Source organism: Hipposideros armiger, unplaced genomic scaffold, assembly GCF_001890085.2.
Source record: "Hipposideros armiger isolate ML-2016 unplaced genomic scaffold, ASM189008v1 scaffold_295, whole genome shotgun sequence".
Classification (NCBI taxonomy): Eukaryota; Metazoa; Chordata; class Mammalia; order Chiroptera; family Hipposideridae; genus Hipposideros; species Hipposideros armiger.
The window spans coordinates 283,037-302,127 of NW_017731645.1; the positions used below are offsets into that span (position 1 = coordinate 283,037).

Genomic DNA, 19,091 nt, shown 5'->3' on the forward strand with positions numbered 1-19,091 from the left:
TACCTCTAGCTAAAATTTATCAGAACTTCTCCTTGTGAAACAGACATAACGAATGCACAGGAGGGTTCAGCATTGCCTGCCTGTGACAATGTCGCCAATTTAAACCACAGTTATTTCCACATCGCGCTACAGTGTGTTTTTTGCAGAGATCAGAGTATCGTTTCTGCTCATCACTTGTCCACACTGATGAGACCTGCTGCTAGATGCTGCTGTTCCGTTAGTAAAGAACACACATTGCGATTGGAATATATTTTATAACTATTTTAATCTAATTGGTTTCCCTGTAATCTTGTGTCTTTCGTTTTATGTATTTAAATGTATTCATCTAAGAAGGGCGTGGCCATGGCTTCCAGAGTCTGCCAACAGGCTCCGGGACAGATGTTAAGAAAAGGTTAGGAAGCTCCGCCTCAGAGGACACTGGGCGTTTGCTCAAGGACAAGCTGCTCTCGAGGGCAGAGAAGGGAGGGAAGGCAAGTTCAAAGAGCAGAGTTCTTATCACGATGGCGGACAATCAATGAACCGCTGTGTTCAGAGCAACCAGTCCCTCCAGAGTGGTTCCGCGCCTGGCTTTCCGGGCAGACATGGGCAGTGTCCGGCCTCAGGGACCCGAATGCTTCACCTGCCCCAGGAGGACAGCAAGTGGCTGTGCTGCCCCGTCCCTTCCCTGTGCTCAGCCCCGCACACCCTCACAGCACATGTTGGGGCTGTGTCCTGCCTCTGGGTGACGCACATTTTCCTGTCATGAGCTTTAAGAGAGCTGTCACCTGTGGACAAGCCCATGTCTGACCTGCTTTAACGAGCAGCAGTGACACTGCCCCCAGAGACCTGCTCTTTGAGAAGGACACTTCTGGGGGAGGCACTGGGGCCCAGCGCCTGCCGCCTGGTTCTCCTGACGTCAGAGCCCAAGGGGCCGCGAGGACCATCCTGTCCAAACCATCCCTCTCAGGGGCCGCCCTTCAGTCCATTGGAGGGGCACCTCCACCAGGAAGCCCGCTGAGCCTGCAGCCAGGACACCTGGGCTTCTGACCCTGGTCACCCAGGTTTCTCCAGACTCTGGCTTCTTCACCCATAGGTGGAAATGTGCGTTTCTGCCCAAGCTTGTTGTGAGGGTGACGTGAAACGGGGCCGTGGAGGGGTTTGTCAAGGGCCATGTGCGTCGCCAGCTAGCACTAAAGCAATGCAGAGCTCACATCAGGGCTCAGTGCCTCCCTGCTGGGGACGACTGGGGGGTGAGGGCGGCTCTGGGTGCTGGGCGGGGTTTGGCTTTGTCCAGGTTCTCTGGACTGAAGACAGGACACGTTCCCAATGGGGCAGGACTGTCCTGGGCCCTCACTTACGGAGGTGCCATATCGCCCTGGGATGACTGGCGTCGGCCTGGATTCAGAGTGTCGTTGGTACCATGGATTTAGGGCTGCCTAAGACACTCCTAGAACAATGAGAGACCAAGAGTACATTGGCAGCTGCTCCCCCTCTCGCCATCGGCTGGCTCGCACCGCGGACCCGGTGCCGGCTTCTCACATGCTCGTCGTTTGCACGGCAGCTTCCTGGAGACGCAGCCGCCCAAATCCGTCCCTGTGTTGTTCACAATAACAGCAAAATGGAAATGGTCTCACTGACCTAACATATGGTTAAAATCTATACTTTCTAAACACATGTATTTATTCTTATAAGAAAATTGGTACTTTGGGGTGATTTTCATTTTGTCGAGTTTTAAAGAAAGAAACGCAGGCTACCGAGGTCGAATTGCCCTCCTCCTTTGCAGGATGCCAGGTCAGGGACAGACTGAGGTCGCACCGGTCACCCACCCGTCCAGGGCCCAGGCTTGCTGTGGTCTGAACGGCTCTTCCCAAGTGTTCAGAGACTGAGGGTTCCCACAGCGTGGCCCCTGTGGGCCCCGATTCACCCATGTGATCTTGCATGTGGCCTTCTGAGGAGAACGGGGGAGAGTGAATCAGCAACGTCCACTCAGCGGGCTCAAGGCTGAGGTGGTCAAGCCGGCAGATACACCAGCAACCCACAAGGGAAGTCCACCCCTTGCATGCTCGATAAAGGGGACCCCAGCTGGGCCAGGGCCCTCCATTCCTGGCCTAGCTGGGGGTTCTCTCTCTGCACTAGGCTTTCAGAGGCCACGATGACCAGTACACAACTGGCCACAGGCACCTAACCCAATGCGTCAGAGACCCCACCTCCTCCCATGCACCCCGACCCCCCCGGCACTGGAAGAACCTAAACTCCTAAGCAAATAGGAGTTAACTGCTTTCTACTCTTCCGAAAGTTAGCAAGAATGGATGAAATTATTCTACAGTCTGCGTTTGTGTTGAGCTTGAAACTCAAGTAAAGCCCGGCAGCCACTGGAGTTCTACGAAAGCCCACACGGCGAGTCCAGTACCATGTCCAGCTCCAGGTGTGGGTGGCCCCGTTCTCTGTCCCATGGCCTGGGGTCACATTCTACCTGGGGAGACGCCCTTCCACTGTGACGTCCTGTAGGGGGTGGGGAGGACTGCTCGTCCAGTCTCTGGCCCACGCAGGCGCCCAGTCCTTCTGACCTTCCCACTGGTGTCCTGCTCCTCTGTTCTCAGAACCAGAGACACGGAGCACCCCCCTCCCACCTCAGGCCACTGGCCAGAGAACAGCTTTTCCAGTTCAGGTTCTCCCACCAGCGGTTTTGTGCCAGCGTTTCCTCACTCCCCCCGGCCTGGGCCTCCTCTGTGTCTGCTGACCTCAAGGTGACCCTCGAGGGTCACCTTCCTCGTCCAGCGCGAGGCAGGCTCCAGCTTTCGTGTCAAAGATCCCGGCGGGGTCTCTCCCTGTCCCCCTGTGACCAAGGCCCGATGGGCAGGGCTGCCTCGCCCTTTCTGAACGTGGAGGGTGCGCTGCCCAGGCACCCCCTTTTGTCGTGTCCTGCCCACCACAGGGCCTCACAATGCATAGGTGTTCAAGGAAACGTGCCCATGAGCACAAAACTGAAAAGAGTGGGCAAACACCCTGTGCAACAGAAGGGTGCATACACATCTCCTGGGTGCCGTGCAGGCTGCGGCACTTCTGCTCTGGGCGGGGGTCAACGAGAGGCACCCCAGTGCGAGGACAGCGGCCAGGTTCCCAATGTTTGGCAGAGGTGCAGGCCCATGGGTGCCCCCGACCTGGGGACTGCGTCACTGCTGGGAGGCCCCTGTGGCCCCTTCCCCAGGCGCCTGCAAGGATGTGCACAGAGAACTTCGGGGAAGGTTCCTGCAGCCCACACGCTGCTGTGTCAGATGTAAATATGAAGCTTGGTTGATGGGGCCAGCTCCAGGGAAGGGCCATGCTGTGCTCCGGGCTCCCTGAGTTTCAAACCCGAGAGAACGAACCGATGGGGAGGCAGATAAGCACACCTCCCCTCCATAAGGCTTTGTATGAGCCTGACAGGCTGGCCCAGGTGTGTGCTCCTCAGGGACCAGGATGTAGATGGACAGCTGTGGCTCAGGGCATGGGAGACTCAGAGCAGGGACACAGGATGGTGTGGGAATCCCTGACGCCACAAGGGGGCTGCTGACCTGGGCTCCCTGCCCACCTGCCTGCCCCTGGGTGCCAGCCAGAGCTGTGGGAGGGGGCATGTGACTGCCCGCCTCACGAGAAGATTGGGGGTCCCTGGTTCCCCTGCTTCCCACCATGATGGGGTGACTGTGAGGTGACTCAGCACGGTTAGTGCCTAAGAGAAAACTTCCACTTTGGGAATAAGTCATAGGAACTAGAGAAACTAAGGGTGTGCTGGATTGGAGGCTCAGCCATCAAGTAGGAGGAAAAGCAATTGTTTAAAAAAAATTTTTTTTAAATCATTTCTTAAGATTCAGTGTATCCCACCTATCAGTATGGAAAACCAGCAGCTTCTGTTCAGCTTGTTTAAGGGCGTGTGTCGTCACACGGATGCTGCCCCAGGTCGCTTCTACCTCCCAGTGGAAGGTCCCTACGGTGGCACTGCGGGGTGGACATGACAGTCACTGAGCTTTCTGTGCTTTGGCAGGGAGGCATCTCTGCACAACTACCTGCAGGCACACAGGGTGTCCGCCAAGCACAGCTGACTCAGGTCCTTAGCGTTCTCACTCTCCCATTGGTCCAGGTTTTAGCATCCACAAAATATACAAATGCAGCTAACCAGCAACGTGTCCTGTTCACCATTTGGGGGTATTGCTTCCAAAAAAACCCCATTCAAGTGACCCTTTAATCTTATGGCATTAATATTTAATCACGGCTTTCATTGCATATAAAGGCAGTTCAAGTGTATATTTTCACCTAAAGGTCTAATAATTTAATAACACTTATTGAACCTGTACTTGTATTAGATTTTGCTCAGTTTTAATATCCCATTGCTTTAAATAGGGTCCATTTTTTATGGGGACCAAATAGTCTATTTTTTGGTCCTCTGCTTTCTTCGACAAACCACAGGGCATGAAGGTGCTTTAATCACTGCCCTTCGATGAAGAACAGCGAAGCCATGAAGACCACTCCCCTCAGACAATGAGCACCACCTGATGGAAATCTCCCTCTCTGGTGACAATGGCGTCACCTCAAGGATTATCGTCACCGTTTCTCAGCCGGCATCACAGAATACGCTTGGAGACAGTCCCATCTGCTCAGAAAGCAGCTTTGAGGCAAACCCTCCATAGGAAATGTTAGGAGTACATCCAAAGTCTTCAGGTGCCAACCTCCCTGTTCATAAAGTTGGAAATTGGTATTAATATCTGCATGTAGCACTTCCAGGATCTTCCCGAGTATCCGCCTGGTTTCATTAGCTGCCACTGGGCGTCCGGTGTTCCGCTTTGTACCTTGTGCTCCTTAGATACTGGTTTGTTACCACTCCCGAGAGGAGATGGGAGTCGGTAGACTCTTTAGCAGCCCCAGGGGAAGGCATGCACGCCTCGGAGTCGTCTCGTAAACCCACCAGGCCTGCAGGTCAGGAACTTGCCCCACGCTGCGCAGTTGGCGGGACGGACTCCCTGCGTTCTATTTAATGGTTTACCTCATCGCTTTGGGCTTTTACTTGGTGCTACTCTGTTTTGGGGGGAACACGCTTTTGACCCCACAAATGGCTTCTTAACGTCTGTGTTCCATAATAGCCACATTAGAATGAGATACTACTGTATTTCCAGTGAAACCCATGGTGTTTTTGTTTTCCAGTAACTTCTTACCAGGCTGAATGTGCTTTGCAAATATCGTCTGTTGGGAGGTCGAAGATTTTCTAACTGTGCTGTAACTGAGAGTATTTTTTCTTTCTTTCTTGAAAATCAAGAGGAGGAACATAGAAATAACGTGTTTTTTTTTTCTTTGAGGAACTAAGGACATTTTTAGACCCCTTTTCTCTGAGCTCTCCACCTGGTAGTGCTCACAGCTCTGGCTGACGTCCCCGAGACCCCACTTTGTATCTGTGCATGTGTGTGTCTCTGTGTCTGCGTTCCTACCTACACACCATCCCTTAAGTCCTGAGGATTTGGAAGGGCAGACAGCTGTATCGGATGTTTGGACCCCACCTCCCCAAACTGCCCTTAGGAGGCAAAGCCTGACTCTTCACGGGATGCCCTGACAGACACGTGAGCTAATATATTAAATTTAGTCACCTTCTCCTTGGACAAAAAGAGCAGACCTCCCTCCAGCAAATACACAGTTAGGGCAAGGAGAGTCCCCCCAAAGGACAGTGTCATTTATGACATCTTTTCCTAGGCGGTTTAAGGGCCATGAGTTTTTACAGCTTTCATCTTTCATGTATTGTATTTGATCTTCCGTCTATTTAGTTCCTCGCTCTAAAAACAAATTATCTGAGGAATTTAAGAAACTTATAAAGGGACATTACATTATAGGTCGACAATCATAACAAAAACACCCTTGTATCTAACAGGCATCTTTCTGTTGTGACGATTTAGTATTATTAGTTGCATTTTGGCATGAGGCTGTGCCATATGTCACTGAGTGGGCGTCAGATTTAAGACAAGCTCACCGATTTGTGTCCAGTTCTGAAACAGGCCACAAAAATCACTGCAAAGAATAGCTTCTTCTCATATTCCATTACCTTCTGAATTTTAAGACTGATACATAATTAAAAATTTTTATTTCGATCAAGCTATCCCATACATGAATAAATATCAACCTAAGCAGAGAAAGAGGTATAAAAAAATATATAACCAGCTATTGGCTCTATGTTTTCAGGGCTTGTCTTAGGAAATAAAGTATTGATGTCTCCCGTTTGGGACCTTGGCTCATTCCACTCTACACTCCTCAGCGAAATGGATTTGTTGCTCGTGGCTTATTCTTAGCAAATAGTAATCCACATAACAAATATAAACTGTTCATCTCAGCCAATTTGGTCTTTTCTTTATGAGAACAGGTTCACAGAAGTCTTCCATGGAGACCCAAAGAAACCATCTCATAAAAGTACAATTCGAAGCCATGGCCTCAAACATGTCTTGTCTCCTCATTATTTTAATAAGCAACCCCCCCCCCCAGGAATTTCCTCCAGGAATTGTTTTGACCTGGAATTAGGTTGCTTTTCTTTGACTCTGAGAAACTTTTCTGTCACATCCTAGGTGTGTTGTTTGTTTTGTTTCCCCTGGCTTTCTGCCTTTGTTTTGGTTTTGGTCAATAAATGTCATTAAAAAGGCAGGAATGTGGTTGAGAGGGACGCTCTAAAGCGAACAGTTACTCCGTCTAATTACTGTTTATTAGCAAAAGCAGCTCAACCTTACCGTGACCCAGAGGGAAACTTATGAATCTTAGCAGCCATAAGAAATACGGGGGTTTCTATCACTCAAATGTAGTTTCAATCCGTAACTTAGGAAACTATAAATATTTACATGAATTTAATAAGTTTGGTTTGGTAAAAAATTCTGGGAAGGAAAAAACATATAAGTCCTGAGATATCACACACATCTTGTAAGAGACAAGACTATTTTTTACTGGGAAATAAAAAACTGAAAAAAGTCATAGTTAGCAAAACCTTAGATATTCACAATCAGAGGCAAGATGCACTGTTCTTCCAGTCAAAACAGAAGCATCAACATGCATTAGAAACATCCATCAGTGGAAAAGGAGGTACACCCCTCACCCCTCCATGTTCTCTTAGGTTATAAACAGGAGCCCAGATTCTCTTAAATTCTATAATATATTAGCATCAGTACTGTCTATATTGGAGGATTTGTAACAGTTGCCAATGTGAGTATGAAAAGGACTGTGGTAACACTTTTACTATTATAAATGTTACATTTTTCGTGGTTACTTTGTGCCAGGCCTCTGCCATGTTCCGCGAGAAGAAATAATGTTTATTTTTTGTGCATTTACCAAAGAAAGCCCAAGTGAGAAAAATGTTTATGACTTACTATTTGAAATGTTAAATTAATCTTAAATAGATACGTTTACATAAAGAGATAGGAACTATGTTTGAAATGACAATTTTAACTACCCTCCTGAAAAATGGTCCTAATTACTCTTAACCCCGATTTCTACTTTCTACCAGCTGCTGTGTAGGTTCATTGGGTTATAATGTGTAGGCACTCTAGGACCTCACAAGCTCCAGACAAACCCAAACAGCACACATCTCTTCGTTTTCCCAAATAAATAAGAGACATTCACATAAGCATCTAAGTTGGGGTGGAGAGAGAGAAAAATGGAAATGGTAAATTTCCCTAAATTTAAGAATTGTTTCCTCCAGAAGAGTCAGTTGACTGGTTTAAATGGTGCACTTTCTAGGCAATTGTGGAACATGTGGCAAATAGTTTTTTGCTCTTTTAGGGCTGAATTTATATCATCCTACCCAGTAAATTTTCCCTGACAACAATGAGAATTTCTTTTGTAAAACCGGTGTAGAATATGCCCTGACATTTTAAATCATTAAAGTCAAGTTCCACTGAATGTAAATTTAACAGAAACAATGAACTGTCTGGAAGCGGGGTGGTTACTACACTCTGGTATTAGGGTGGTCAAAAGGTAATTTCCCCAAAGGTCCCACCTTCCCGTCCCCCTCCACACCTACAAAGACACTCACAGAAGAATGATGGGTTAGTAGTAAATCTACACATTCAATATTAGCTGAAAGTCTTAAAAAACAAAAACACATCAGGAGAGTTTGCAGCAAAACAAAAAATGGTCATGGGTGTAGTCTTTTAAGAATACATGATGTAATAACAAATTAACTTTCAAAATCATTTGAATTCAGAATGTATGGGTAAGAAAGGCCAACATAGTTAATATTCACTATAAAAGTATTCAGTATTTTTATGCATTCAATTACATTTTAGAGAGTAAAAAGTTTTTAAACTTAAGCTTCTAGAAATTTAAATTTCATTCCTGATATAAAGTGAATTCATTTTCTTCACCGATAGCCATATATAACCCAGAAGACACAATCTAGAATTTGTGGCAATATATTTCCTTAATTTCATGACCAATCAAGTATTTAAGAAATTAAATCAAATTCTTATCAAATAGAACACTATACTTGTACGTGTGATAAAATATACAGCCCACATTAAGTCCTTATTTCATTTATGACATGGCTTCAGTTTTTCTTCCTATTACCGAACTAAATGCTTTATAACCAAGCTTGTTTGTATCAAAATCCACAAAGGTAATTTGTTTTATGCCCTTAGCTTCACCTATAAAAAGAACTGGGGTTTGTCATGATGCCAAACAACAGATTTTTCAACAAAATATCACACATGAGACAACGTGGTATAAACAAGAGACACAATTTCTTCTCATGAAGAAATGTGAAAACCTAGTACAGACATTGACCTTGGGGCTGTGACTTGACTCCTCTTTAACTAGTAGCACCGTCGTTCCTAGAGTTCAGTGCGATTAGAAGTTTCACATAGATCTGGGGGGAAAAATAAAGAGTATCACTATGGCATTCAGAACCACCCCGTAAGTCACTGGCTTTCCGCAAAAAAAGCGCATTCTTCTGGAAGCACATTTAAACAACTTATAGTGGAAAATTGCAAAAAATATTTCTACACAAAAGTAGAAAGATGGGTATAATCTACTCCCCTGCACTCCAAGCCGGGCCTCCACATTGTTACTCCTGTCCCATCCTCCAGTATTTTTTCCTGGAGTATTTTATAACCAAGCCCAGGGACTGTATCGTTAGCCCACATGAGTTTTAAGAAACATTCTGTGCTTAATCCTGGGAGCACAGGCGCTGTGATACATGTTACACTACTTTTCCAACTGGAAGCCATTGATGCCAACCCTTTTTAGACAGGCTATGGATTAGTTTAGCTACATAATTTATTTAAAACAGGAAATGTGTGAGCCTTTGAAAGTAATCATTTTGCATATTAGAATCTAACAGCCCCCACCAGTGTTAGCGAGTCTATGCAAAAAGGGAAAAATGCTTTTGCTTAAATGTGAGCTAAACATTTCTAGGTACTTGATACCTTATTCCGTATGTTGCGTTCAGAGTGATCATGTGACCAGTTCATCAGTCTGGTGTTTTTAAAGGTTCAGGTCCGACATCAAAGCCAAAGTGACAGGTATACGGAGTATATTTGTGTATTTCTATGTACACCCTCACACACTCTACCTGACTATTACCTTCATAACCGGGAGTGACATAGTTTCCACATTGACTGGACTATAGCCATCCTTTTAATCACAAGCTTATATCTTATTAAGATTTTAAAACATCATTTTGACTTCAACACATTAAAATGGCCATCTGGAGAAGTCTGGGTTCTGTGCCCCAAAAATACTCCACCAGGAAAATCTAATGAACATTTATTTTTTTACCCAGGAAAAAAAGAGAGAGGACAGAAGGAGTAGCCCGCTACCTCTGTTATTCTGTCTCATCCAAGGACAGGGCGTATTTGGTAACTTGGATTCCACCCAGTGAATAAAATGACAGTGGCCTCCACAGAAGCCACCTGCAATCTCCCAGCTTTTCAGAGATTTTTTTCAGTCATCGAAAAGATGATATAATATTTATGAAAATCTCAGAGTTGAGTTAGTTTTAAATCCAAACACAGCCATCCTGAATTTTAAACAGGAGGCATGTTTTCTCCATTACTCCCCATTTGTTTGTTTGTATATAGGGGGTGAATCCTTGGAATCTCCATGTTTTAAAGAGTGATATATGTGTTAATTAGCTAGATGAGGGGGACCCTCTCACAGGGAGTGCATGCATCAAATCACCACGAGATACACTTTTACTGTCTTATAATTTTATGTCAGTGATACCTCAACAGGGCTGAACTTATTAAAAGTCTGTGAATGTGCTCCCATGTAATTATTAAAAATAAAGTGAAATGATTTCATTAAATAGAAAAAAGCAAAATTCATATATATATACATTTATATACACACATATATATGTATATATATGGACATATATATATTAATATATATATATAAAGTGTATACAAAATACAGAAAGGGACTAACCTTCCAATCAAACCTCTAGTTCTAGAAATATCTAGTTTTTAAAAAATTATTTATCTTCCTAAAAGCAACATGTGGACATTTTAACGGGTCTCAGTATAGCATCTTGCACACAGTATACGCTGAGTAAAGAGTTATTGCTTATTCCCAGGACACCCCCCACACACACACACACGCACACACGCACACACGGCCACATCTTTTGAAACATCACTTAAGTTGTGGAGGTCAGTCATAGCAAAGTTGTAAGCTGCCCAACAAGGTCAAGCCTTGCCTTACACAACACACTACGAAAGCCAGGCTCCTAGAGGAGAGAGACTGCACTTGGCCTTCAGATGGACACGCCAGGAACGTCTCTGCTACGTGAGTCTCACCTTTTACCCAGTTTTCGGAAACCACCCAGTATGCTAAACCATATTACATCGTAGGCTGATGCGATCGTTAGCTGGAATTTTTCTCACTGATGTGTGGCTTTAGCTTTCTCTGGCAATAATTTTTAAGTCTGAAAACACGCTAACTTGCTTTGTGTGGCGTTAACTTACTTCAACAGTAGGAGGATTGGGGATGGGGAATCTAGTCTCTTTTTAGGACTCATATATATTCTCAGTTTTACATTTATGAACAGTTTAGAACATCCACAAATACGTCTCATAGAGAAACAGAACGTGAAAACCCCACTCCACTCCCCCCCCCTCCCACACACAGCCATAGGACCAATATTCTCAGTAGTTCTGAGGTGCTGATATTTCTGTTTATAGTGTAAGTACTTAATCAGTTTTTCAAAAATCTAATGAACTATCTAATCTTGTTTTATTTTTACGAGCAATATTGCACAGATCTTAGGTTTAGGCTTTATGCCTGCCTTTTCGTGAGATTGCTGTTAATTTTTATTTCCAACTATACACGTGCAGAAGGAAGGAAAAGAGATTGTTAATATGATTGAAATTTAGTCGAATTGCTGTACTTGGGAACAAAGTCTTTCCCCAGAATCTTGTTATTTGGGGGTGTTACTTCCGTAAGGGTTGGTGAAACTTTAAGTCCAGTAATATTTCAGTGGTTGTTCTTATAGCAAATTATCTGCATTTGCTGTAGATGACTGACAAGTCCAAACCCTTTCTGAGGAAAAATAGGTAAATGAATATTTCCAATATCATTTACCATATTTTTGCTTATATCTTAATGCATACATACATTTCTGAATCATTTGAAAAACTTCAATAGTACTTTGGGAAATTGCGGTTATGCACTTATGTGAATTTCACAAATTACTACCTTCCATATGCAAAATGAATGAAAATAGCTCTCAAACTGCTGAGCAATCCTGATGGTCTTTCACTGTTCCCTTCTTCAAACTCCCAACCAAACTGGATCTTAAACAGAAATCAACTCCATTATCTACTTAGAGTAAGAAAACTTCCTCTTGTGATTGGGGATTTACAACTTTCTTGTTTAATAACTTTCGATGACATAAATACTTATCTACGAACGTGCAGTAACTATTCTTTTAAGAACTTTGGCAATACACGCCATACTGTGGATGGAGCTGTGTTATACTTGATTATAAACAACTGCTAAATGCTAAATGTCTCAAGCTTCCAAAATTGCAGAAAACTACTCTGGCTTTCAATCACTATCTTCGTATAGATCATTTCAAAGATAGCTGAAAAGAATGCAAAACTTGTGCTACATTCTTGTAAATGTATTAAACAAGTATCAGGATGATAGAAAGTGTGTTTAACCAAACAGATGGGAGGCCAGTGCTGGTGGCATGTTTCGACTTTGTATATAGTAAGTACAGTTCTAGCAATTTTTCCTAGCTGTGGAGTGGGTGTGAGTGTGTGTGTGTGTGTTTAAGAATATAAGTCAAGCATTATTTTCCACCTCTGCCAGAAAAAAAAATTAAAGTAAATATTCTGGGAAAGGAAACTTGAAAAACATAGTCAGTACCCCTCCTAAACAAACAAACAAACAAAATGTTTTAAATGTCTTACTAAATAAAGACCCCACCGTCTGTTGGTGCAGGCACTAGGCACAGACTCATGTCCTGGTCCAGGATGGAATTTTAATCCTCCAGAGTTTCAAATGGGAAAGTGCTTTGGGTCCATCCAATTCTGACGGAACAAGGGCTCCGTAACAACTAGAAATCAAGTGCTTCTGTATTCACTTACAACATAGAGGAAAGGAAGTGTGGACAGTCAAGCCACATACCCTGTGATTGTGTTTACTTGTTTCTTCTCACAGGGTGTCAGTTCTGACTCATTGGAGAGCTGTTGGTGGCAGGGAGGCATCGAGGCTCGGTTTGAAAAAAAAACAACAAAACAAACGACGCTGTGAAGCTGAGTGGGAGAGGGGTGGGCTCCGGAGAGGGCGCATGTTCCTCGAGACACAGTACCTGAGTTTTCATTGCACAGCTTGTCAGCCAGGTAGTGTGCCTCCTGGGCGATAAGTGAGAATATTTCATCTTCGTACTCCTCTATTATGGCTTCGCACTGTAGAAACGTAATAACGACATATGTAGGTACATACGCTCGTCCAGAACATCATATCAAAATTTTATTAGCTAAAAATATAAATCCGTGTTAGCAAGGTGGTCCATTTTTATTAGCCCCTTTGGTTCAAGACATCATCGCGTTGGATTAACCCTCGTCCCGGCATGTTAATTGCATCATTTTCCTGGGACTTAACTAACTGATTAGTCGTGTGGAAAGACGAGTGTGAGGAAGGAAACCCCATCCTTTGTATTTCTTTCTCTTCCTTAAATTGGGAAGCGAGGGATAGGAAGAACTGGGCTTCCTAGTTTCCTATTTATGGAGCTGAAAATCATCTTTTTTTTTTTTTAGAACACTTTATAGAACCCAGGTCCTTGAAATGGTTAAACCAGTTTCCTTCAGATGTAACATAATAATCCATTTTGTGGTTTTAAACCAGGGTCTGAAGTGTGAAAACAATTAAGCTTTCTCAGCAATCAACATACATGCAAGTTTAATTTCACTGTGGATAACACGCCTGACAGCTACTCAGGGAAGTTTCTTTTCAGGCCGTTTAGAGATCCGGCCATAATTTCACTCTGCTCCCTACCCTCCACCCCCCCAGCCAAAATCTGACTTTTCAGTGAAGAAGGGGCACAAATTTGTCCGTGCATTTGAAAATCCTAAATTCTAACTGCAGTCTGTGTCTGCGTGAGAGGACCACAGGTTACTGTTTTAGGAATTGCGAGGCTACTGCAGGTCATTCACTAGAGAACTGTATGTCGTTTTCCAGGGTCATTAAGCAAGACTCTAAAATTTAAAAATGGTATTTAAAAACATTTAAATTCCACTAGAATATGTTTATTTACATCCTGCGAAATACAAGCACACTTACTCATTGCAATTCTTATCCCCCAGTCCTTTGAACCCTGAATTATTGCTTTTACTTTTTAATTAAAATGAAATCTTCCAAAGTCAGCTAAAGCCCTTATTTCAGGGTTTCAGCATGCCTGACATTTTGGCCAATGTGTGAACTTAATACATTTTTTAAACAAGCTTTCCCGTCACTCTGCTTCGACAATGTTAAGTAAAGTGAAATATATTGCAATATATTTTGCCAGGCACACTCTAGCAAGCCAGAAGCCAGCGTTCGTGTAAAACAAACATTATACTGGAGGAAATTTGGCTTTAAGCCAGCCACCATACCTAAGCCTTTGTTTAACTTAGTTTGTGCTAAAATACTTGCATTAACTCAGGGGGGAAAAAAATTCTTCTGTGAAACCTGAGAGGGAAAAAGAAAGATGTGCATCACTCTCCCTCCACCATTGGAAACGCTCCATATACATATTTGAAAACGGCATTCATTTTAATTTGGATTTTAACCTAGGAACCACAAACCCGATTCCTTAATGTGGGAACCTCTAACAGACCTGCCTCGGCAGGAGGACCCACGGAAACCCCTCCTGAGTCCCCACAGGAGCAAAGCAACATGCAAACTGTGTCTTAAAGTCACTGGGGTTTGGAACAGCACTTTCTGGGAAACATCCCTTAGCCGTCTCCTCTGAGACAAACTGCCACAGCCCCTAAGGTGTCTCAAAAAGCCACGCTCCTAAACGCACGGTCACACTGGGAGCGGCAGGGCCACAAAGCAAACGGACCACATTTGGAGGTCCAACGCCTTGAAACTCAACATCGCAAACAAACAGCAAAAGAGTCCCAGGACCTCGCTCCCCCAGCGCAGGGCTCGTCTGCGAAGAGAGCTTACCGCGAATTTCAAAGGTCTGTTCGCGTCAGAATAAAAAAAGAATTTCTCGAATTCTTTGTATATTTTGTCTCCTCTCTTTGGAGCGAATCTCTTGAACGCCTTTTCCTTGGTCACAGCGTCCTCTTCAAGTCTGTAGTCGTTCATTCGCTCACACACTTTATCCAGGAGGTCTGTGAGGAACGCCTCAGGCTGGGCGAAGGAAACCTATCCGGGGAAAGACGGGAGGGAACTTGTCTGCGAGTTAATATTATTTAAAAGACGTTTCAGTGAATGCGTAGGGAGACTCCTGCCGCCCCCCCCCCGCCCCATGCCAACATGTATTCGTTTCTTAATATAAAGTGTATGCAATTGTATAAGCTACATAATTTAAGAAGTTAAATCTTGGTTTTTAAAAAGTGCATATGTTTGAAAGTGGGCAGAAAAGATATTCAAACTGCAAACTATACTTATACAGATAACATGTAAAAGCCGTTGAACATGCAGAATAAGGCATTAAGCACGGGAAAGGGCTGTAACTCTGTATCTGCTAGAGAGAGAGAGAGAGAGAGAGAGAGAGAGAGAGAGAGAGAGAGAGAGAGAGAGGGAGAGGAGGACGAAGGCAAGGGACGGGAGAGAGAAAAGGCAGATGTAAAGGGGGACGGTCGAGGGGGACACAGCCCGCCCTGGTCTGGTTCCAGAATTCTCCTTCGGTTCAGGGGAACTTAGAGCCACAGGTTTGCCCTGCTCGGTTGCTTCTCCTCCCTGCGCCGCTCAGCGCCCCGGGGTGGCGTGGACGCGGGGCGTAGTCACGGAGGCTCACGGACGCCCGTGTCGCCGGCGCGGCTCCGCTGTCCCTTGGAACAGCTGGTGCCCGTCGCCGCGCGCCCCTCTCCCTCCGGAACCCGGCGAGGATTCAGAGGGCCCTCCGGCCACCCTCTCCGCCCCGCGCGCGGGGGTCAAAGAGCACCCCTCGCCCTTGGTAACGGAGACAAAAACTTGGGGGCCGTCTAGACAGGTCAAGGTGCAGGAGGCTGCGTCCCCGCGGCTCCTTCCGGAAGGGGGCGGGGACCCGCCAAGGGCGCCCGGACGCGCCTCGGCGCGGCCTCCGCGGGCTCTGTCCCTCTCCACCCTCCGCTGATCAAAGTAGGAAGTTTGCATGACAACCACGGTGAAAGGGGCTGAATCACAAATTATCTCGATTTCTGCGGTGTTGATGTATCCAGCCTCCATTGTCCCCTTTCAGACGCAGTGGGAACCCTTCCGGTGCCAAAGACCGCGCGGCATTCACTTGCGCGCTCCGGGCGCACAAAGGGGGCTCCGCGCCTCGCCGCCATCTGGCCGCGAATCCCAGCGCGGGGCTGGGGACCCGCCTGAGAGCGTGGCGGCGGCGGCGGGCCGGTGCCTCTGCTTTTAAATCCAGCTCCAGTACAAACCACTCCAGCGTCACCACCGTGGTCCCCCCTTCTCAATAAGGAGTCAACTTTGTAAAAAAAAAAAAAAATGTTTACAGAAACATGGGAAGGAGAAAGAGCAAAAGAAAAACACCACTAATTAACTTTCAACGCCCCACCGTGTGCACGGTAATAACATCCCTCCTTAACCCCCCAAACTTGAGATGGATTTTGAGCTGCTCCCCGAGGCCCAGGCAGTTTGTAGTTTAACTGGAATATACAATCACATGTCTTTATTCACTAAAACATCAAATTAAAACTCATTTTAAAATGTCTGCAGTCAAAAGACCCTAAAATAAGTGGCTTCAAGCGCACGTTCCAAACGCAAGTTGCATTTTATTTACACCTTTCATGAATGCCACTCAAGCATTGTTAAGTTGTTTAAAAAAAATAAAAATACGTGGGTTCCTAGACAGACGAACGTTTGTCTTATTAACTTACGGAAACTAAGGATTCAGTGCATAACGGCCAACGCACCGAGGTAAACCTTTAAATTACAGTTAATCGTTAACAGGGTGATTATGGTTTTTTCCTGCCTTGCATATGCTTTAAGTATACTTCCTTATCTGATACATATGGAATGCATCCATAGGGCTTGCTGGATGTCAACAAAGCGGCATTTTACTTCAAAGTGAAGAGAAAACTTACATTAAAAAAAAATCTAACAGTAATCAAGACCCCATTCTCTCTCCCTCCTTCCCCAGTCGGAAAAGTGAACACTGGTTTGGGGCAGTGCTCCCCGGAGGGCGAGTGTCTGCCGGTGGGAAGAGCCTTTGGAACGCTGAACCCCGTCCTGATACGTCCCAGGATTTCACGTTGAGTCGAGGCCACTCTCGGAACTGTTTCAAAATTGACCTAACGTTTGGAGCTCTGTGCAAAAATTGTTGAGCATAGGAAGTCTGAGCAAAGGAGGATGGATGTTCACGTGTGAAAGGCCTCACACACTTATTTTGGAGAGCCATTTTACTTATTTCCTGGGCTGGCCCTTCTTCAAAACAGACCCCACATGAAAACTTCCCACCAAACGGGACTGTGTGTCTTAGTTCAAAAGTGTAATTTTATACGGTCAAATATAGCAGTATTATGCCTTTTTAAAAAAACAAAACAAAACACAAATCTGTTGTATCAAGAGGTCAACAAGTGAATTTTATGTCTTTGGAGGCTAACTGGCTCTCTTGATGTAATTAGTTGGCTCTTTTGAGTAAACATTCTTTAATAAAAAGTGTTTGCAGGCAGAGAGTTCAAAAACTGCTATATTACAATCTTCACTAAAAACAAGAAAGGAAAAACACCCAGCATGAGACTGGTAGAGTTCCTTTTACCAGAAGATCAGAAAAAAAAAAATTGATCTTAAAATCCCAAAGCATCCAATTTTGCGAGAAATTTTTAAAGAAAAAGATGTTTATGCATTGCAGCTCTTTAGATATTATCAAAATATGCATATGATTAGAGTTTAAAATGATTCCACTTAGTGGAAATACCTTCAGTAAATTTAAAGACTGTTCATAGAATAATTGAGCCCTTTTCTCCCCTCAAAAGTGGTTTCATTATAAGAGAGCAATAAGTATTAGGACAAGTAGAATAAAACTCAGTCTTTCTTCCTGTATTATGAAGATTCTGAATAGTACTTGTCCGTAAAGCAACTCCTATTGTAATCTTAGGGGAGGGTTGCCTCCACCCTGGAAAGACTGTCTCAGAGATACCAACCTCATTAAAATATGAATGAAAAGGCCGCCATCATTGTATCAGGAAAAACAGGCTCACTTGGCACGGCTTTCTTATCAGCCATTACTTTTCCACATGGACTCATTCGGTATAAAGTTATAAATATAAGAGTGAGCCATCATAATTTCATTGCTCTCATAGAGCACCCTGGTCAAAGAAAACCCGAACTTTCCCCACATTGTAATGTACCTGCTGCTCCAAATCCCCGCCCCCACTCCCTTAGGCTTCTTCTGACCATGTGCTTGTTAGTGTGCAGTGACATGGGGGTGGGTGGAGGTGCCCACGTCCCAAGTTGAAAACGGAAACAAGTAGTTGAAAGTTTGGGCTTTGGTTTCTCTGGAAGGCTGGAGTTATGGATTTAGTCCAGACTTCTCCGACACTTTAATAACAGTCAATTACAGGGGGTTCCCCGTGTTCGTTCATTACTGTGCCTCTGTTAATCTTGTAGCAAATTTCTTGCTTGATAGCGATCACGGTCAGGGAGGAGTAGAATTATGTTAGTGTGCAATTGCACGTGGAAGCTGCCCTTGTGGCGTTATCTGTCGTTTTCATGACGGTCTGGCAATCTCAAATAAATCTCACGTACCTTGAATTGTTATTTGGGACTGTTCTTCAGCTATGAAACTAGTGCCTTTAGCTGCCAAGTGACTGAACGATAATGAATTTCACATTTTTTGCAAATATTTTCTTTCTAGAGGGTTCATTAATGTTGAAAACGTAATTGCATTATAGCAAGTATTGCAACTAGTTTAATCACTAACTTTTCATCCGTAAAAATATTGAAATCACTTCAGATATTAGTTAAAAGTCAATATTTAGAAGTGAAAATGCAAAGCCCCCAGTGCTCTAGGCTACATCAGGAAAAGTGTGAATTCAGAAACTCTTGTAAGTGGATGAGATATATAATTAGTTTTTATGTTAATTGACTGTTATGAGTTTGTTGTATGACACTTCTTCATATAATATGCAAATAGCATTGGCTGTTTAGTTTTATTAGACAATATAATTAGAAATCTAAAAGAGCTCATTTCGATGAGGAATAATAAAGGTGGTTAAGTTTCCAGTGTTCTATTAGAAAAAAATGAATCACTTCTGGACTTAATCAGAAAGGGAGATTTTTAAGTAGCTTTTGTTTACAGAGCCCACATATCACAATTAATGTTAGTTTCTCCAGTTACCAAATTCAGTGTGAAAACATGTGTCTTTGTGTACCCCCTTAGACCTTGGGGACAAAAATACAAAGATGTCAGCACAGTTAACCACAAACGACACAGTAAGTTTATGAAAACAGCATAAAATGTTGCT

At 44.2% G+C, this 19,091-nt stretch overlaps 1 protein-coding gene across 2 annotated transcripts in view; it reads right to left on the reverse strand.

The window, feature by feature from the left end:
* Positions 1-4,217: 4,217 nt before the first annotated feature.
* Positions 4,218-19,091, reverse strand: part of CNPY1 (canopy FGF signaling regulator 1) — a 27,180-nt gene continuing 12,306 nt past the window's right edge. Inside the window, exons 2-5 of one of the 2 annotated variants that reach the window (XM_019659090.1) lie at positions 14,632-14,835; positions 12,791-12,887; positions 8,758-8,839; positions 4,218-4,686 (exon numbers count right to left, since the gene is read on the reverse strand). In XM_019659090.1, the coding sequence (XP_019514635.1) occupies positions 8,805-8,839; positions 12,791-12,887; positions 14,632-14,835 (336 nt within the window). In that variant the 3' untranslated portion in view covers positions 4,218-4,686; positions 8,758-8,804. The other variant, XM_019659089.1, reaches the window with a different exon arrangement.